This window comes from Schistocerca nitens, chromosome 8, assembly GCF_023898315.1.
Source record: "Schistocerca nitens isolate TAMUIC-IGC-003100 chromosome 8, iqSchNite1.1, whole genome shotgun sequence".
NCBI classification, from domain to species: Eukaryota; Metazoa; Arthropoda; class Insecta; order Orthoptera; family Acrididae; genus Schistocerca; species Schistocerca nitens.
Window position 1 is genome coordinate 306369058 of NC_064621.1, and position 22352 is coordinate 306391409.

Consider the following 22352-nt stretch of genomic DNA (forward strand, 5'->3'; position numbering starts at 1 on the left):
GCAATGACCCGTTCTGCAGTCCTCTTGATGGGTTTCTTTAAAGTGGACCATTCCCGTTCAACATCTATTGTGTTAAATGGGGTATTGCTAAGTCGATACAAAAGTGTGTTTTGCAGGAGAAAACGAACAGTTTCGTTCCGCAGGCTGTTGACGTTGAATTTTCTCCTGGAAGGATTTGAAAAATAGAATCGTGGTTTATGATGGACGAGGATCCTCAGATGGCTAATCAGGAGTCTGCGATCAGTCCAGCAATTACCGATGTTTCGAGCTGTTTTAGCAATAAGGATGCCTTTACTGCCACGCTGCCGAATGATGACGTAGTCAGTGAGATACCAGTGTTTTGACCGTGGATGCAAGTGGTCTTGTAAAGTTTAAGTGAGCTGAACTGCGTCTTAGTGATGAAAAGTTCGTGCTCAGCTCAGAGACCTAGAAGTAGCAGCCCAATTGCATTACAGTTTCCAACACCTTGGTTACCCGTGATGTTTTCCCAAACACGATTCTCACATCAAACTCTAACATTGATGTCGCCTAGTAACAAGAGTTTATTTTGACTTAATATCTTGACGAGAACACTGCTAAGCTGATGGTAGATCTGATTCGTCGTATCTTCTTGACTGCCTAAAGTGAAAGCATAGGCAATAGGAGTTACTGCAATAGGAGTTAATCGATGTTGTTTCATTATTTTTGTTTTTACTGTAAATCCTACACCATGGGAGCGTGATTCACCCGCATCCAATCCTTTTCAAAAGATGGTGTATCATGAGCTAGTCTCATTGATGTGTCCTTCGCCCGGCAGTCTGGTTTCACTTACGGCAGCAACGTCGATATCTAATCTAGCTAGCTTGTGGGTGAGGAGAGATGCTCTACTTTTTGGTCTGTTACCATTTAAATCCAGATAGCTGCTGATATTCCATGTTCAAATACCCATAGTCATTGCTCATTCTAGGTTTTCGTCCGTAAATTAGGCGTGACCTTCTAGGTGCGAATTCCCAGTCAGGTACAAGTGTGACTATCAATGTTTAGCCCACCTTTCCTAGACCCTTTAGAGTGCAGGGTCGGCAGCGGTTATCCTAAATAGGTCTGCCCAATCGCAGACACAGGCCTACATGAATTTTCAGGATTGCGACCACCACGCACTTGCCGCCACCGTTGCAGGTCAACACTATTAACTTCCAGCCTCAATCAATCCTGCTATCACCGTCCTTAACTTTTCTTAATTTTAAGAAAAATGATTCTAGATATTGCCTCTTGCGTGACTTTCTTCACGGTGGAATTAAAGTTGCGTGAAACTAACCTACTCATTAAGTTATTGGAACCATACATCACGACAAATGGGTATGAGAAATGTGATTTCAGGCATCATAACTGAAACTATCTGCTGCGAGCTCTAGGACAGTAGAGCATCCTCCATCAAATATGTCCGCCCCCAGTAGCTGAGTGGTTAGTGAGACAGAATGACAATTCTAAGGGCCCATGTTCGATTCCCGGGTGGGTCGAAGATTATCCCCGCTGAAGGACTGAGTGTTGTGAGGTCCTAATCATCATCATTTCATCCCCCATCGACGGGAAAGTCGCTGAAGTGGCGTCAAATCGAAAGACTTGCACTCGGCGAACGGTCTAGCCGACGGGAGGCCATAGTCACACGACATTTATTTTAGTCAAATATAAGATTTCACTTCCATAATAATTAAAACATGCCCAACACGGTTGTTGCCCATTGATACTTCCTCATCAGTACATAGCTGGTGCACTCAGGTTGGTGGGGAGTTACCAAATGATAACAACCATATTGTGCACCAAATACTTACTATGGAGGTCATATGTTATAGTTGACTGACGCCTTTGGGCTGTATTTTAACGTACCTCTGCCACAATACGAAATCCAGTTGTCCAGATTTCTTTCTGAAGAACATTCTTTATAAACGTTGAACGTTAGTAAAGTGGTTTTTAATAACCCTTTCGTTTAGCACCTGACTGGCTGTTTACTACTCCTACAAGAAGAATTATAGAAATGTAGGCTTAAAGATCAATCCAGCACGCTGACCTACCTGTGTATAAGCTACGTAGTTGAAGCAGGCGAGAGAGATGTATGTGCTTATAAAAGTGGCGGCGCCGACAATGCTGTTGTTGATAGCGAAGGTCTGAATGCCGTCGAGGAACCTCTGGGTGATATTGTTTTTTATTTCATCGGCGATGTTGCCCGTGTCGTTGGCGCGCTCCGTGGAGTACATGACGCGCAGCACGGCCTCGGTCAGCGTCTCCCCCGGGTACTCACGGTAGCCGCTCATGTAGGCCGCCGCGGCCGCTGTTATCGCCGGGCCCAGCTGCGAGCCGAAGTCCACCATGATGCCGGTCAGGTCGCCGAAGAAGAGCACGTTCAGCGGCTGGCAGGCGCCCGTGCCCGCAGCCCCGAGCAGCCCGATCACCAGGATCACCTTCTCCCAGCCAGTGGAGAACCGGTACTGTGGAAGGCCACACCGTACAGCAGTGGTTCATCATCTTCGCATTATACAACTAACTAACTGGTCGTACGAAGAACCCTTTTAAGCATGTAACATATTTATTTATTATTTACTTACGTAAGCTGACTTCATGAACGGCATCAAGCCGTCTCCCATCATCTGACAGCTGTTTCACACCTACAGTATTTTTTTTCATGATAGGTACCTGTTGTTGTTGTGGTCTCAAGTTCAGAGACTGCTCTGATGCAGATCTCCTTGATAATCTACCCCGTGCAAGCTTTTTCTTCTCCAAGTAACTACCGAAACATACACTCTTCTTAATCTGCTTAGTGTATTCATCTCTTGATCTTCCTCTACGATTTTTAGCTTCCACGCTGCCCTCCCATACTAAACTGGTGATCCCTTGATGCCTCAGAACATGTCCTACCAACCGATCCCTTCTTCTAGTCAATTTATGCCACAAATTCCTCCCCTTCCCAATTCTAATCAGTACCTCCTCATTTGTTACGTGAGCTGCCCATCTAATCTTCAGCATTCTTCTGTAGCACCACATTTCGAAAGCTTGTATTCTCTTCTTGTTTAAACTATTTATCGTCCATGTTTCACTTCCGTACATGGCTACACTCCATACAAATACTTTAAGAAAAGACTTACTGAAACTTAAATCTATACTCGATGATAACAAATCTCTGCCGGCCGGGGTGGCCGAGTGGTTCTAGGCGCTACAGTCTGGAACCGCGCGACCGCTACGGTCGCAGGTTCGAATCCTGCCTCGGGTATGGATGTGTGTGATGTCCTTAAGTTAGTTAGGTGTAAGTAGTTCTAAGTTCTAGGGGACTTATGATCTCAGAAGTTAAGTCCCATAGTGCTCAGAGCCATTTGAACCATTTTCAACAAATTTCTCTTCTTCAGAAAAGCTTTGCTTGCCATTGCCAGTCTACATTTTATACCCTCTCTACTTCGACCATCATCAGTTATTTTGTCCTCCAAATAGCAAAACTCACCTACTAATTCCAGTGTCTCATTTCCTAAACTAATTCCCTTAGCATCAACTGATTTAATTCGACTACATTTCATTATCCTCTGTACCTAAGAAGTAGTATCTGTAATGTGGAAAATGGTATGGAGACAATTTGAGTAAATAAAACTACTATGAACTATTAAAATTATTGTGCCAATAATTCTACTAGTGGTGCTGCCACCATTAATAATAATAATAACAAAAATAACAGTAATGACAGTGCTACAAATAAATACTTGATATACAGCAAACCATGGCCGAAGGGCAACAGACAAAATCCATATTTCTACATTTACTATGAAAAATGTTTGCCACGGTACTCCACTGCAGACTGTTAATGGAGGTACGAGCATATGTAATAGGTTCCCAGGTATGTGATTTGCTCGAAGACATCTTAGGCAATAGAATCCAATACGTCTCCTCGACGGCGAGTGTTCATAGCGTATAAGATGTGCCCCAGGGAAGTTTGATAAGACCGCTGTTACTTTCTCTTCACATAAATGATCTGACGGACACGATTGGCAGCTATCTGTGGTTGTTCCCTAATGATGCTGTGATGTACGGATGGAGTCGAAGTTGAGTGACTGAAGGAGGATAGAAGATGACATAGACAAAATTCCTGGTTGGAGGAATGAATGGCAGTTAGCTGTACATGTATAAAAATGTAAGTTAATGCAGGTGATTAGCAACGACAAGTCCGTAGTATTCGGTTATAGCGTTAGTAGTTTCCTCGTTGACACAGTCGCATGGTTTAAATATCTGGGCATGACGTTGCAAAGCGATATGAAGTGGGACGATAATCTGAGGATTGTGGCACGTAAGCAGAATGTTCGACTTCGGTTTGTTGTTCGACTTGGGTTTATTTGGAGAATTTTAGGAAAGGGCGGCTCATCTGTAAAGGAGACCGCACATAGGATGCTGGTGCGACCTGTTCTTCAATACTGCTCTAGTGTGTGGGATCCGTACACGTCAGATGAAAGGAAGACATCGTAGTAATTGAGAGACGTGCTGCTGGGCTTGTTAACGGAATATTCGAACAACATGCAAGTATTGCAGAGATGGTTCAGGGTCCCAAATGGAAGTCCTTGGACGGAAGGTACAGTTCACTATTGAGAAAATTTAGGGAGTCGGATCTGAATCTGACTGCAGAGTGATTCTACTGCTGCGAAGAAAAATAGGAGAAATTATGGCTCATAAGGAGGCATATAGATTTTCCCTTCTCTTTATTTGCGAGTGGAGTAGGAAAGGAAATGACTTTTAGTGGTACAGGGTACTCGCCACCACGCACTGTACGGTGACGTGTGCAATATGCATGTAGATGTAGAAGTAGAAAAGAGTTTATAGTAGTAGAAACTAGATGTTTTGTGATACAGCCAGTTCTGTGGAGAAGACTTTTGACGACACTGCACCAGCTGAGAGTACTGGGCCATGAGGAAGATCTGGTTGAAATGAAGAATGTACAGGGGTAACGACTGAGCATAAGAACAGTGAAGTCATAATTGCTGCTTCATTAGATATGTTATTAGATGTCTTGTGAAGCTGAAGATGTTATTCGTTCTCTAATAGAACGCGGGAGATTACTCCAGAGCTGGGTTCACGCTACTGAAAAGGGGTTGGAGATAGTGGCTGAGCTATGGAGTGAGAAAGAAAAAAATTAGCTCTGATGGGAACGAGAGTTTCCGCCTCTTTGTTCAGGCGAGAACGTTAAGGTCGGGAAGAGATACGAAGGACAGTATAGTTTGATAAGACAGTAGAGTAGACAGATTGTATGAAGATCTCTGCGCTTTTGTGCACGCAGTCAGGATAGTTGTGCGTATGATGGTGAAATATGAGCAAAGGGCTGAATGTCATAGACATGACGAACACAGGCATTCAGAACTCGTTCAAGGTGCTGTGCTCTCCCACGAGACAGACCTTGCACGATGACATCACAGTACTCAATAACACGAAGCAGGAGTGGTCGTAGAAATATTTTTTTTAGATCAAGAGGGAAGAGTTATTTGTGTTTTTGTAGGGCATGGAAAGATGCTGATGCCTTCTTGCGCATTGCAGTTGTACGTGCAGTCCAGCCTGGACTTTCTTCTTTTACTACTCCTAGTCTCTTTGCTGAGGGAGAGGAGTTGATATTTATCCTATTTAGGAATAATGGCAGTAGGGATTTTCGTAATTTAGGGCTAACGACTGTCTCCGACAAAACATCATGGTCGTCTCCGTTTCTTGTCGTTTGGGACATAGTTACATCCACCGGTATTACGTCGCGTTAGATGCCTGTGAGTGATACACCATTCAATGTCGGCGCGTTGGACTCTTCGCGTCAATACACCAAGAAGTAGTACAACTACGTTCACGGTTTGTTAATGGGCACGACCTAACAATGTAGCCATTCTGTCACTTTAGCAAATCGTTCGGTCTTCCTGGGCTGATTCCGTACAACCTACTGCGGCATATGCACCAATTCACGGTCATGACTTACGATAGTGACGGAGTGTCATATAACCTCCAAGTAGCAGTTTGACATGACGTCGACGCTCCAAAGCAGTCACTGTTCTCTGTTAATTGGGCGAGAAACATTTTGTCCGGTAACTTTGCAAATATATGTCATATCAGATTGACGTTGACTACAATAAGCGCGGAAGGGTTTGACGTCTCGTTGGAGACGGAGTACTAGCTCGCTCAGAGGGAAACATACCACCCTTTGCCTTTGCAATTTAGAGAAATCACAGAAAACTTGAAATATTTTTAACCACTGAACTCCGAAAATGGTGTTCATATTGCCAAACACTGCACCATTCCCGCGATACTACAAGATGCTCTTCACCTTAAACCAATTTCACGAAACGAACGTGAATCAAAGAACTTGAGATTTACACTCATATGAAGAGAGAAAGTCAGATTTTATTCGGAGGGTGCTCTGGAAACTAATGAAGCACTTTCCTCGAAAGTGTCAACAGAACGATTGATAAATCTTGTCTATTGAAAGCTTCAGAAATTCTTACGCTAACGTAATCTTTTATATGTATCAGGGCGCCCAGTATCTTTCTTGTAAAAAATGTCAGATCTCGTGGTTTGGCGAAAAAGTGCGCGCCAGAGGATGTAAAACGCGCATGATACGAATCCCAGTCGGACCTTGGGTTAACGTAGACGTACTACTTGATAAAGCCGCGCCCATCTCGAACAGTTAATCCGTCAGTAAAGAATGGATCCATATCAATGCACGTCTCAGGAATTCCAACGATTCCTTGGTTTAACTTAAATTTATCCATGTCATGCGGATATTATTTCAGGGCTCCGACTGTTTCGTCAGATATTTATGAAGTAATGGTATATTGCAAGAAACACTTGTTACTAATATTTTAAAAGTACGACGCGTTTCGGCAACATGCTGCAATCATTAGGTGCATTTACAGTTCCTTTTCATTTTAATTAATATGAAATGAGGTTAGTTTCCTTTGCCTTATGTGCCAATGAGGTTATGCGACGAGAAAGACGCTTGATCGATAAGCTCCCTTAATTATACTTATTGGGTTATCTGCGTATCTATGCGAGTTATGCAGCAAAGGCAATGGAATATCGGGTCCAGAAATTAATCCTTGGTTGAAAGAGTCATGACTGACCACCAAGAGCTGATGATAAAAATGTATATTTACACGACCAATTTTTGTCCACATGTCATCATCAGGTAGAAAATATTTACAACAGCACACGAGGCGTGGTAAAATTAATTGTGAAAAGTAAAACAACATCCACTATTCCTCACTGTTCTCAAATAATAATACAGATTACATCGTCAAAAGTAAAAACGTACCATACCTTGCTCTCCTTCAAGTTGCCTGAACAGTCAGGTTATAACGTTACGAGAGGAGGGACTCTACATATCTCTGGCTGCCAACCTGATTATTGTTTCAGTTATCTGATTTTATTATTAGCCAAGAATACCACTGAGGAATATATCTAATTTCGCGCATATTTAACAATCGCAAGGTCCCTGAAGAGAATTACGTAATACGTTTGGTTAGCGTATGAATATTACATAATTTTTTGCTACACGCTTGTGTACCACAAATAGTGCCTTGACCTTAGGTTCCCTGGCCTATAAAATTTTAAGAGGACTGAACTGACTAAAAATATGTAAACAATACTAGCTACCCATTCTGAAGGTAAGCAAAGTGAGGAAGATTTCTAAGTGTAAAGCAGGCTAAATTTTGGCTTTAGGTCAGTTATACATATGCTGGTGCCACATATGTTTGTTATGCATAAGGATGCTAGATATTTCATAGACGAAATTTTCTTTACTGAGTGCAAAGTGATCTTTATTTGTTTGTATCTCTATGTAAGTTTTTATGTGTCTGGAGCTGAGAGTTTGTGAGTTAAGGTTTTTCCAGGTAATCAGTTGTGAGCCTGCTCCTAGATCCTCGTCACGGTCTGACATGGATGCGTTTCAAACCATACTCAGTACACTATTAATAAACATAACAGTTTGTGAGGAGTTCTCCAATGCCTTTCTCATATTATAAACGTAAGTTAATGTCAGGGCTAGATCAAGCATCCAAATTCGCGTCCCTTCGTTTTTCCGTGATTTCCCTAAATCGGCTCTGCAAATGCGTTGATGGTTCCTTTGAAAGAGCATGGTCGATTTCCTTTCCCATCCTTTCCTAAACCGAGCTCGAGCTCCATCTCTAGCGACCCCGTTGTCGACTGAACGTTAAACATTAATCTCCTCCTCCTCCCACCGTTTTTAATCCTTTCCCTCTCGGAATTTAGTTTCTTTCCTACGCTATCACTGGTTAATGTACCACCGCTGTTTGCTGAGATGTAGCTCTATTCATGCAACCTAAACAACTTTGTCAAAATACTTTGCTTCATTGGTAGAATTTTGTGATCTAAAGCGGGAACAGGCAGCCATAAAAGTCTGTTAAAACTATGCGCAAAATCCACTGCAAGATCAAAAAGTAAGAGGCTTCATCTACCCTTGGAGACTGCAATGAACGTGAAACTTAAGTACAAATTGGAATATGCTGGATGGTTCCTTAGAATTATTTTGAAGCGTCTCCCATATTATAGTTTCAAAATGAAGAACTGATACAAATAACTAACAACTGATTAAGATCGATAACTAACTTACTCCTGGGAACTTGAATCGCTTTTGTTCCAGATCTATATATTTCGCATTAAAAGTTTATCTGCATGATACCGAATATGTACTGCCAGCAGCATGTAGGTGTAAATAAAATTCTGAGTCACTTAATCTCGTATATCCATATCAGTGAATGAATCCAGAATACGGCTTCCGCTCTATATTTTGCACTCAAGCTAAATTTTCGCACCGTTACTTGAAATACAGATGATGTGATAACTACAGTGGCACAATGAGATCAGTGAGAGAGTGCTTCGTTAAATTACGTCATTACATGGAAAATACGGCGAACTGTTTTTCACTTATTACATAACTTTCACTACTTGGCACATCAGACTTGGTATACCACTGCAGACGCTGTAGAATGTCAAAACACGTTAGTACGTGTAACTGAATAGAGTGAAATCGATTTATTTTAATTAAAATACAATTTATCAAATGATGGTAACGCTTAATACATTCATCTTGACGCACTTACAATCTCGGAAACGGAGAAGATTTTTTTTAACATTTAATAATAATAGTTAAACTGCTTCTTACACATTTCTGAATTTTGTGGAAAAGTCGGTTATTTTTGTTTTTACATGTTTACCTTTGGAACGAAAATGGGTCAAATGGCTCTGAGCACTATGGGACTTAACATCTGAGGTCATCAGTCCCCTAGAACTTAGAACTACTTAAACCTAACTAACCTAAGGACATCACACACATCCATGCCAGAGGCAGGATTCGAACCTAAGACCGTAGCGGTCGTGCGGTTCCAGACCGAGCGCCTAGAACCGCTCAGACACACCGGCCAGCCCCTTGGAACAAATCTGCTCGAATTAAATTAAATGAATAGCCGGCCGTTGTGGCCGAGCGGTTCTAGGGGCTTCAGTCTGGAACCGCGCCACCGCTATGGTCGCAGGTTCGAATCCTGCCTTGGGCATGGATGTGTGTGATGTCCTTAGGTTAGTTAGGTTTAATTAGTTCTATGTTCTAGGCGATTGATGACCTCATATCTAAAGTAGCATAGTGCTCAGAGCCATTTAAATTAATATAGATGGTGATCAAATCTGAAAACCTGTTTCTTTCGAGAGTTTCTCTTCATTGCAATAACAACTTAAGTTTGTTGTGACATTGCCCGTCAGCTAACATTTACGTTATTTAAAAACTGTCATGACGCAGATGCGTTTGCTTCCAAGTAGCAGCTGTTCAGGAAGTACCACGCTCAGTATTTAGTAGGAACCGAAATGTGGTGTGCCACGAACGGTCACTCCTGTTGGTGATTTTTGGCTGTTGTGGATAGCTTTACAACACACAGTATCTTGCAGCTGTCCTGAAATCGTAATGTAACGTTTTGACAGTAGTGAAGTGTGTTCAGTTACACAATATACATAAAAACGACATGTTCAAACTTTTGTTCGTAATTTCCTTGACTATTACATCCGAACGTCAAGATTAAAGCTTATTTTCCCCCCTACATTGTCACTACTACCAGGGCTCTCCGGCAAAGGAATAGCACTCCAGCGTTGGACGTAATTGGGAAGTCGTGTACCGTAGGTGATCTTATGGTTATTATAATTAAATTACAAAGATGAAAATTTGAGGATATTCTCAAAGCTTCACAAACAAGCACGTTAATATACCGCGGTTTTGAAAGGAAAGCTGGAAGAAAAATCAAAGTCCCGTCGACGAAACACTCGCTGACTGGAACATAAGCTTCAATTGGGCAAAGATGGAAAGTAACTCAGCCGTGCCGCCTTCAGAAGATCCTGCCCAGAATTTACCTTAAACCATTTAGAGAACCACGGAACTCCCAATCCTCCATATATGAATGCGGATTCGAGCTCCATTATTCACAAAATGTCCAGGAATTACATCACTGCACAATCTGCACAGTGTCACATGCAGTTCTATAAAGAGCTTCTGCCTCAGCAGATGGTAACTATGTGGTGTGGGCCTAGTGTCTCTTTCATTGTCCTTTGAGAGCTTTTTCTCTGGTGATATATAAAACAATGGAAAAAATGAACTGAACTGTAGGAAGAAGGAGAAGCTACCACTAAGGGATACCCGAAGAATAAATTCTATTAAGCTAAGCTAACCTTATCTTGACTGAAGTTACTAAATTATCTTTGTCTACTGAACTGCAAAGTTCGAAGAAAGGGTAAAGAGCTTTAATGACTACAGTATTATATCAAAGCAGAGGGTGTTAGGCGAACCTATCCCATAGAAACAGAATTTTAAATGTGAACGTAATTCTGAGAACGCACAGATCCCAATGAAACTCATGATATGAAGTATGACGATAAAAATCATACCTCCACACACTTTTTATAAGGTAATATAGATGTTTTCCGAATCACTAAAATTAATATCATCTAAGAAAACAAATGCATAACTAACTGTAGGTATAATAAATATCTATGGCTCTGAGCACTATGGGACTCAACTGCTGAGGTCATAAGTCCCCTAGAACTTAGAACTACTTAAACCTAACTAACCTAAGGACACCACACACATCCATGCCCGAGGCAGGATTCGAACCTGCGACCGTAGTGGTCGCGCGGCTCCAGAATGTAGCGCCAGAACCGCTCGCCCACCAGCGGCCGGCTAATAAATATCTATGTAAAGCACATATGCGCCTTACCAGTTTGAAGAAGGACACGCTGGGAAGTTCTTCTTGTTTTTTCTCTGGTTCCGTGAACTCACTGAAACAAGACATTAGAAAAAAAAACTTCTGTGCTGAGTAATCCTGTTTCATGTAAAACTAAACTACTGAAAGTGGCTGTAATAACTCTATAACACTGTTAAGAGTGGTGGTCAACAAACAGGAATAAAAATTAAACATTCAGGTAAGATGTAGAAAAACAGCGGAATTGGCAAACTTTAGTAAATACGAAAAAGTGTAGTGCATATACAATTTATGGCGCCAAGAACTTAATTGCAATTTAATCTTTATGATTAAGGGAATTTATGTACGAGAAAGTAAAGGCGAGAAGTGGTATATATTTGTATAGTTTACTTACACTTCGAGTGGATCATTCTTGTTGCCATCTTCGTCCAAATGCTTGACCCTCACTACTTGAATTGGCTCAGGCTCGCTTTCCTTGACCTTCATTCTTCCTTTAGCTGTAGAAATCTGCAAAGAAACTGTACGTGAATTGTGTGTGCAACAGACTAAACATAAATGCAGTGTAGTCGCCTATGAAGTTCTTACAGGTCAGTTACGTAAATTTCAAACATTCATCAATGTCCTAAGAAATAAATTTTCCTTGGTTTGATACGCAACAAAGCAGTGTTCAACAAGTAGCCTGTAAACACTTTGAATATGGAAACTTTAAAGGTGCGCTAAACAGATGGTTTGACGTTCTGCTCTACTGCAGAGATGGAATTGAGAATAGTCATTTATTAGTGAACTGTGACAATTCTTAAACAGTGTTTGTCATATTTCCAGAGCAGCAAATTGCCATCAACTATTTTTGTGTATATCACTGAATCAAAGGCTTTCATTAATCTGCACTGCATATTCATCCTTTTATAATATCGTACCTTACTACTTTCACTTTTATTATGTTAAACAGTGCTCATATATTTCTCTTCATCCTAACTTTATTACTGAAATTTTAAGATTTTCTGAGATCGCCATTCTGTGGTGATCCACAGCTCATCTGTATTTTTCCTGAGTAGTTTTCCTTTAGTAACATTCGTCAACTACATATTACGGTATCAGTCATACTTTTCCAGTTTCTTTCTATGTACTCACCACAGTTTTCATACGATGATGTTATCGAAATATACAGTCATGGAAATAACATTCTTAGTTCTCAGACAGTATTTCAAAGCAATAGACTCTTTCTCTATTAGATCTTCCTTCACCTGATCTAACGCAGAAGTGCAAACATTATTCGAACTATTCGTTACCTTCTCTTGTCAACGTGTTCCTAAAACGAGTAAGTGTGTAGCTAACTGGAGGAGAGTGTGATATAAGTCACCACGTGGGTCAAGAAACGTACATCATCCTGTAAGGAGCAAGCACTTTGTACATTTGTGTATAGCAATTGTTCATAGTCAAATCTACGTTTAACATGAGATTCCAAGACAGTAAGAAAGACGAATAAATTGCTGTGTATCGTATACTGTTACTGCTTAGATGTTGTACGAATTTTGGCTCCATCATTAGAGCTGCATTAAGATTCAGTCAGAGGAACGGAAGTATCTGTAAGGAAATTGCCTACGTTATTGGTACAGGAAAGGCGTCATCTTCACTTGACTGTAAGTTCCCGAACATGACTAATATTTGTTGAGTGACTGAGAAAGGAACGTTTATTGTACGCTGCTTTCGGAGAAATCTTGGGTGTGGTATGCTGCAGTCAACTGACGTCCCAGGGAAACATTTTCTTGATATAACGCGTAAAACACACGGCATCAGTTCTCAGTATTCCGCACTCAAATTTCTGGGAGATGACGAGAGTGGTAAATACAGCCCTTCTTCGCAAAAAGAAGCTCTCAGCCACAGGAGAATTTATCTGTAAGTGGTATTATCTAATCTGTAACTTACCCGCATCCTTCTCTGTCTCACAGAAACGTCTCGTTGTTTACCGTTTACATGTAACGTGTTGAAATGAGGGTTCCCAAATACCGATTTTTAGGTGGCAGAATTTCATGTGGCATTAGTTTCCAATCGCAAAAACGCCGACCACAACTATATCTAATCCTTCGCCATAATGGCTGCGCAGTCGCGATAAAGTTGTTATCACAACAAACATCCGGCTGCTGCTCTCATATTCTCGCGTCGCAGTTTTCTCTCAGCGGATAAGTAAAACACTGGATCTGTATTTACGTTGCATTTTGGAAGTGAGAAAGTGTATTCGAAACATTTAATGGCCACTTCGAAACGTAAATATGACTAATTTTAGTATTTCTTTATCGACAATAATGCGCATCCATAAGAGTTAAATGAAACTAATTAGCTCCTCTGGTTAACAAATAATTCTCACCTTCTTTCGTAATATTTTGTGACATGGCAGATTATAGTGATTAGAACTGAATTTAGGAGTGTAGCTCCTGGAGCTGTTGGAAAATGATTGGCATATGAAGCTGTGGACTAATTCCTGTCACAACGGTGCGCTTATAGGTGAGTCTACTTGGATGCACTTCATGCCTTTTGCGTATAGTAGTAACTGACGCTATCAGTTGGTTTCAAATACTCACACTGTGGGTGTTATCTGTGATCGGTACTGAAAGCTACTCAGGTTCCCAGTCATAGCCCAACGGACGTGGTAGCTGTCGTTTTGGAAGAAAACATAAAAATGAGCTCCGACAGAATGTAGGTTGAGCACGATAGTGCTTTTACTAGACATAATCCCATTACAGGTGTTGTGGCAGTACCTTTCGCTCTCTTTCAACTGACACCACTTTCATAGGAAGACCTATCTTTCACGCGATCTCTGTAACTCGGTGCACACATCATTTCCAGACGGATAAAAGCGTTAAATAACAGAAAACACTTAAAATCTACGGATGGAGGTAAAGTCAGACCACGGAGTTGTCGTCTGACATCAAGTTACAACATATCGTGTTACGTACCCTCCCAAGAACGCCACGTGTTGTCATAACGAGCGTGTGAGCGGCCACACAAAGCCAGAAACAAAGGATGATTCGGGAAGTAATTAATGAATGTGAAACGACACGAAAGACTCGGAACTATTCAATGAGGAACCAATCGCTGCTGTATTCATAATTTCCTTATTAATTTTATTTCGATCTATGTAAATATCCAACCGCGAAATACAGCATCCAAATGATTACAGAAAGGAAAGAAACTTATAATGACAATTCCATACATGCAGAGATATCGAAATCTGTAAACAGATTTCAGCGGCCGTCATTCTGAGAAGAATTAATAATTTTTAAATGTGGTGGCGGTCGTAAAAAAGGTTCTGTTTATACTGAGTATTTTCTTGGCCTTAAACCTCGCACGAATACAGTAATGTTGGACGTTCCAACGGTCGAGGATGTGCCCGGTTAGGAAACCTATACGACGAAAACGAAGTGGTCAGTTCCATCGTCCAGCTGGCAACGGCTAGCAGCTTGACCATTCAGCAATTTCGCACCAGAACTACGTTTTTCAACTGCAGGCACACTAGTGTGAGGCGCCGACCAGCTAACCAAATTCCTGAGCGTCGCCGCTCTCGCCTTTCTGCAAAGTCTGCTTCTTGGAACGACCACTAGCTGCCGCCTCGACCGCGACCACGTCTTATCGATACGTTCGCTTCTCCATGTTGCGGTAAAGTTTAACGGTTCGGTATTTCGGGCACAGTTTAGTAATCATGTTCGGATTCGATGCCGTTTCGGTCGTTTGGAGATCGCGAGTATTTATAGGTACTACACTAGAACAGCAGCGCCAGCCACGAGGTAAGGTTCATTGAGGTCCGCCACCGGCTTTTTTTTTGCCGAAACCTAGTTCTCATGGTTCAGTATTCTATCTCCCTGAATTCTTGTCCAGTTAAATATGTGTAGCTATAGGACCACGCTCTGTCATATCTTTCTGTGACTGTCTCTACGTCAGTACAGGGCGCCGTTCGTTAAGAGTATGCTGTTCTGTTTAAATACCAGAATATATCTCTTTGTGTTGGTTCATAAATATTCCGTTTGTGTTGCGATTTCTACCACCTTTCCCACAGTAGTCGTTCAAATCAGGTGCTTCCTGCATGTAGGTCCGTAGTCTCTTCCCACGATCTGATACTGGGTAAATAATAACGTGAGATCTCGGTGGCCTACCAATATTTTCCTCGCCCATTAACTGGGGCAAGCACTTTCATGAAGGCCCCCTGGGATATGAAAACTGTGGCAGTCAGTACATGTGAGGTAGCGCACACTGATAAGAAATTATTTGTAATATAATGAACCAAATCAAGCAGTTTTTTAAGGCCTTTTGATTTAAAAGAGGTTGAGGAATACATTTTAGAACGATTAATAAGAATAAATTATTGTCTCTGTTTTGGTGTTTCATTGACCTGTCTGTACAACAGACGGAAAGTTTCATTATAACATTTCAGATATTTGATATATAGATATTGGTATGTCGATATTTGAGACTCAGCATCATGACTTGATGAACCAATCGTACCATAGGTAGGTTATAGGGATAGATAAAGACGAAGCATATGAACATCAATGTCAAATAAATTACAACGCTGCTAAATTACTGAATTTTACGAAAACCTTGTTCAATATTTGTCCACAGTTCTCTTCCTCAACACGTAGTCAAAACGTAACGTCCCAACAAACCGATTCACAAAGCATTGGTCATCTCTGCATTTTACTCCTAGTGCAGATAGGTCAGAGAATTTAAAAAGAGGAATAGATAGGTTGAAGTTAGATATAGTGGGAATTAGTGAAGTTCGATGGCAGAAAGAACAGGACTTATGGTCAGAAGAATACAGGGAAATAAGTACAAAACCAAATACATGTAAAGCAGGAGAAGGTTTAATAACGACAAAGAATATAGGAATGCGGGTTAACTACTATGAACAACGTAGTGAACGCATTATTGAAAGCAAGATAGACACGAAGCTCTCGCCTACAACAGTACTGCAATGTTACGTGGTAGCTAGAGCATAAGATGATGAGGAGATTGAATAAATGTATGATGAGATAAAAAAATTATTCAGACAATTAATGGAGATGTAAATTTAATCGTGATGAGAGCCTGGAATTCGATATAGGAAAAGAAAGGAAAAATAGTAACTAAATATGGACTTACGGAAAGTCATAAAAGAGGAAGCCGCACGGAGCAAAATTTAAACATCGCTATACCTGTTTTAAGAATCATAAAAGAAGGTTGTATTCATAGAAGGGACCTGGAGACACCCTAAGGTTTCAGATTATATATTAATAAAACAGACATTTAGGAACCAGATTTTAAATAATAAGACATTCCCAGGGGCAGATGTGGACTCTGACCACGATTTATTGGTTATGAATTGTTGATCAGAACTGAAGAAATAGTAAACAGGTAGAAAATTAATGAGATGGGGACTGGACAATTTGAAAGAAGGAGAGGTTGTTGAGAGCTTCAGAGAGAGCATCAAACAATGGTTGACTAGAACAAGGGAAGGGAATAAAATAGAAAACGAATGGTTAACTTCAAGGCATGACATAATGAAGGTACGATAGGATGAAATATTATAAAAGACAAGGGACAAGGCCTAGTAGGTGTCCTTGGATAACGCAAGAGATGTTGAATTGATCTGATGAAGGGGGGAACATTTAAAAATACAACAAATCAAGGAGGCGAAAGGGAACAGAAACGTTTAAAAATTTGATTGACTGGAAGTGCAAAACTGCTAAGTAGGAATGGCTAGAGGACCAATTTAAGGAGTTAGAAGCATATTTCACTAGAAGTATAGATACTACCTGTCATTCTTGTTTTGGTCTTCAGCAGCTGCGGCTCTCCATGCTACTCTATCATGTGCAAGCTTCTTCATCTCCCAGTGTGTACTACAAGCAACATTCTTCCGAATCTGCTTAGTGTATTCATCTCTTGCTCTTCCTCTATGATTTTTAGCCTCCACGATTCCCTCGAATACTAAATTGGCGATCCCTTGATGCCTCTGAACATGTCCTACCAATCGATCCCTTCTTATAGTCAAGCTGTGCCACAAATTTCTCTTCTTCCCAATTGTATTCAATACCTCCTCATTAGTTATGTGATCAATCCATCTAATCTTAAGCATTCTTCTGTAGCACCACATTTCCGAAGCTTCTATTCTCTTCTTGTCTAAACTATTTATCGTCGACCTTTCACTTCCATACATGGTTACTTTAAATGTCTCATTTCCTAATCTAATTTCTTCAGCATTACCCGATTTATTTCGACTACATTCCATTATCCTCGTTTTGGTTTTGTTGATGTTCATCTTATATCCTCTTTTCAAGACACTGTCCATTCCGTTCAACTGCTCTTCCAGGTCCTTTGCTCTCTTACAGTATACAATGTCATCGGCGAACCTCAATGTTTTTATTTCTTCTACATAGATTTTAATTCCTACTCCGAATTTTTCTTTTGTTTCCTTTACTGCTTGCTCAATATACAGATTGAAGATACCACCTACAGGACAATTAAAGGCTCATTGGGGGAAAGAGTAGCAGCTGTATGACTATCAAGAGCTCAGCTGTTGAACTGTTCCTCGGCGAAGGAGGGAAAGATGAAAGGTTGAAGGAGTACATAGGGGGTCTATACAAGGGATATGAACTTGAAAGCAACATTACAAAAAAGAAGAGTGGACGTAAGTGAAGAGCAGATGGGAGATATGATACTGCGAGAAGAATTTGACGAAGCTCTGGAAGATCTAAGTCGAAACAAGGCCCCAGGAGTAGATGATAAAAAAATGGTTCAAATGGCTCTGAGCACTATGGGACTCAACTGCTGAGGTCATTAGTCCCCTAGAACTTAGAACTAGTTAAACCTAACCAACCTAAGGACATCACAAACATCCATGCCCGAGGCAGGATTCGAACCTGCGACCGTAGCGGTCTTGCGGTTCCAGACTGCAGCGCCTTTAACCGCACGGCCACTTCGGCCGGCTGGAGTAGATGATATTCCGTCAGAACTACCAATAGCCTTGGGAGAGCTAGCCATGGCAAAATTCCTCCATTTGGTGCGCAAGATGTATGAAGTGAAATAACTTCAGGCTTCCTGTAGAATACAGTAATTCCAATTCCAAAGAAAGCAGTCGCTGACAGGGTGAAAATTACATAGCAGTCAGTTTAACGTCATCTGCAAAATAGTAACACAAATTCTTTACAGAAGAACGGATAACCTTGAAAACACAGACGTCGTAGAAGATTAGTCTGGTTTCCGGAAAAACGTAGGAACACGCGAGGGAATAGTAACCCTGCGACCTACCTTAGAAGATAGGTTAAGGAATAGCAAACCTACGTTTGTAACATTTGTGGACTTAGAGCAAGCTTTTGACAATGGTGACTGTGAAACTCTACAGAAATTCTGAAGGTGGCAGTAGCGATACACTATTTACAACCTCTACAGAAACATACGGAGTCGAGGGACATGAAGGGGAAGTAGTGGTTGAGAAGGGAGTGAGACAGGGTTGTAGCTCATCCTCGGTGATATTCAGTACTTACAATGAACAAGCAGTAAATGAAGCTAAAGAGAAATCGGGAGTAGGAATCTATGTTCAGGGAGAACAACTTTGAGGTTTGCCTATGACATTGTAATTCTGTGACAGACAGCAAAGAACTTGGAAAAACAGTTGAACTAAATAGCCATTGTCTTGAAGGAGGATATAAGATGAATACCAACAAAAGCAAAACGAGGATAATGGAATGCAGCCGAATGAAATGAGGTAATGCTAAGGCAATTAGATTATGAAACGAAACACTTAGAGTAGTAGATGAGTTTTGTTAGTAGGGCAAACTAATAACTGCTGATGGCCGAAGGATAGAGGATATAAAATGTAGACTGGCAATGCCAAGAAAAACATCTCTGAAGAAGAGAAATCGGTTAACATCAAAAGTAGATTTAAGCATCGGGAAGCCTTTTCAGAAGGTATTTGTGTGAACTGTAATCATGTATGGAAGTAAAACAAAGACGACAAACAGTTTAGATAAAAATAGATCAGAAGCTTTCGAAATATGGTGCTACTGAATAATGCTGAATATTAGATGGGTCGATCACGTACATTATCTAATGAGGAGGTAATGATTAGAATTGAGAAGACAAAGGATCTGCGGCACAACTCCACCAAAAGGAACGATCGGTTGATAGGACAGTGTGGTGTGGGGTGGGGGTAAAAGTCATAGAGGAAGACCAAGAGACGAATACAGAAAGCAGATTCTTAAGGATATACGTTGCAGTATTTATTTCGAGATGAGGCTCACACAAGATAGAGTAGCATGGAGAACTGCATCCAACCAGACTTACGGACTAGAGACCACGATAACAACTTCCAGTGGTATTCTTGTAAAGCGTTTTTACCCTCAGGTACACTGTGATGTTGGAAGTGAATTACTGTTGTTGAATTTTAAATACCATTACATTTTTGAAAAGTTCAATTTAAGAGACAATGTTCATTTTATGTTATTCACTTCCTTAAAAATTACTCTTTGTCTGTTTTATAGTAATATTTGTAGTAAAACAGTAAGTTCTGTAACAGTGTAACAATACTCCTCTGGAGGGGTATTTTACCTAATAGGGAATCCATGTTGTTAAGGTTTTGTTACATTGGTATCATGTGCCGCTATGCGGGGTACATCGTAATCAATAGCGAAAACTTTCACAGGTGAAAGCATACGATAACAGTAGCGTTCCAACACAAAAAACAAAGTCACCAAACAAGAAATTTGCCATATAATATCAAATTATAGCAAATGTGTGATTAGGAGCCGCCACTGAATTCCATATGAAGTATTATACGACTTAGTTCAAATGTACTTAAAACCTAAGATTTTCTCTTATGTCCCTATATAGAAGGTGTCTCAGCTGTCCCTACCGCTGTGTTTAATGAAACCCACAATGGCTTCAAACACCACGTGCATGATTTTCGTATTCTTTCGCTCGCTCTGTACAAACTAGTAGCCGTACAGAAAAAAAGAGGACATTTATGTTTGAAATGCAATGCAGTTAGATTTTGTACTGGGATTCGTTTTGCTAGAGGCCATAGCTTTTGAATTATTCAAGAAAAGACGTACAAAAGTGACCTCCAAACATGGTTTTCTTCAGTAACTCGAAAACCGCGGCCTACAGCGAAAACGTATCACGCTATAAATTTAACGGTATTTTATTTCCTACCAAAAAATTCTATTTTGTCTCTCTCTTTCTCTGTCTTTTATTTTACATAGGACTAATTGTTTGCAAGCAGTGGGTAAGAGAATGTGAAGATCTAGCACATGGTGGTTGAAGGTGTTGTGGATGGCATAAAACACAGACATAGCGGTAGCTATATCACCCAGTGTAATAGTAAATAATCATGAAATTAGCGTAGTGGGAGGAGATGCAGAAATCCTTCATGGCAAGGTCCTGGTGAAAGTGGTCTACCGTTGCATTCCTCCTTCCTGTTACGAAGTGACAAGTGTGTATCTGTGATGTGTGGATGACTGTCATGAGTGCTCATACAGTGTAGGGTTGGGTTTGTGTTGCCATGAATGAAGGGAACGGAGATGGTGGAACCTGGTACCGGAACATAGACTAATCCTCTCACATAGCACCAGCGAGTTCACCGAGCTTAACGTCAACATCCGACGAACGCATCGCTATCAGCAGTGTCACATTCCATCACTTCATGAGACACTGCATAGAGTTTTGGAATTTAATCTAGCACATGGGCCCGATGATCAGTGATCATAAACTATCCTCACCTTTCAGCCAAAAACTATCAATGAGAATTTCGTCCATCAACAGGAATCGCACAGGCTTACCTCCTAGTCGAGAGCCACGCCACAGGCGTCCATTAGTGACTTTACCTATACAACTTGGCTCAAATATAAATGTAGTACGTAGCACATTCGAAGGAACAGTTTACGGGACACTGGCTCTTAATTGAGGAGTACCACATGCCGTCCTAGCTTTTGGATGGAATACTACCCTCGTCTATGCCTCACAGGGATCCTGATGACCTAAAAAATCTTGACAAGACGGTGCAGTTTGATGCTCCAGTCCTTCAACATTCTCTTTTTTTGGGTCATAAGTCTTCTGACTAGTCTGATGTGGTCTGCCATGAATTCTTCTAATGTTTAACCTCTTCATCTCAGAGTAGCACTTACACCCTACGTCCTCAACTATTTGCTGGATGTATGCAAACCTCTGTCTTCCTCTACAGTTTTTCCCTCTATATCTGCCTCTAGCACCATGTAAGTCATTCCCTCGTATCTTAACAGATGTCCTATCATCCTGTCACTACTCCTTGTTATTGTTTCCCACATGTTCCTCTCCTCTCAGATTCTGCGTAGAACCTCCTCAATCCTTACCTTGACAGTCCACCTAATTTTCAACCTTATAAATCGCAAATGTATACCCTTTCATTTTGATATGACCCGAGACAGTTAGTCTACAGGATGGAATTTTGGTGCTCTTGGATACCAAGATACAGACATCTCTCCTCTTGTCCGCCTTTGATCGTAATGGAGCCGTAAATAACACCTCTGATTAGCAGAGAAATGTACACGTGTCCGATCATGCATGCGCCACATTTCCGCAACCGTGGGCCTGTGCGAAATATGAACCCAATTATGAATACATTGAAAAATTTACATTTCGAATACGTATGTCCTAATTAGGCCAATAGTTCATATGGAGGTCAATGGTGGCTCTTTACCAATTATCTCGCAAGCAGGAACGTTAGCGGACACCTGTTTGCCAGAACGTTTCTGCTTCTACTAATTTATACATTCACCCATCGCTGTTTTCGACATTAATCATGATTTCACCTGTATTTGTGCAATAAAGATGAGGCGTACGGGAGATTCATATTAAATAAATTGCGAAATACAATTTCATAAATCTCAGGTAATTACTAGCGCTGCAGTTTTTCATTAATATTCATTCGCCTTTCTCATTTCCTTATCGTTGACACTTCCTTCACATGCAACTGAAGCACTGCACCACAGCAACATTTCACCGTAATTAGAACCCTCAAGTAAATTATGGATTCCAAAAATCGAGGCTTAGCTCTGAAACGCCTGTAGGATAATTTATACTTCAGAAATACAGAGTATTGACAGATATTTATTAACA

General features: G+C 40.8%; 1 protein-coding gene across 1 annotated transcript in view; it reads right to left on the reverse strand.

Annotated features, from left to right (window-relative positions):
- Positions 1-22352, reverse strand: part of LOC126199230 (ATP-dependent translocase ABCB1-like) — a 169509-nt gene that overhangs the window by 136168 nt on the left and 10989 nt on the right. Inside the window, exons 2-4 of the mRNA XM_049936022.1 lie at positions 11626-11738; positions 11247-11307; positions 2049-2462 (exon numbers count right to left, since the gene is read on the reverse strand). Coding sequence (XP_049791979.1) covers positions 2049-2462; positions 11247-11307; positions 11626-11717 — 567 coding nt within the window. The 5' untranslated portion in view covers positions 11718-11738. The remainder of the gene's footprint in view (positions 1-2048; positions 2463-11246; positions 11308-11625; positions 11739-22352) is intronic.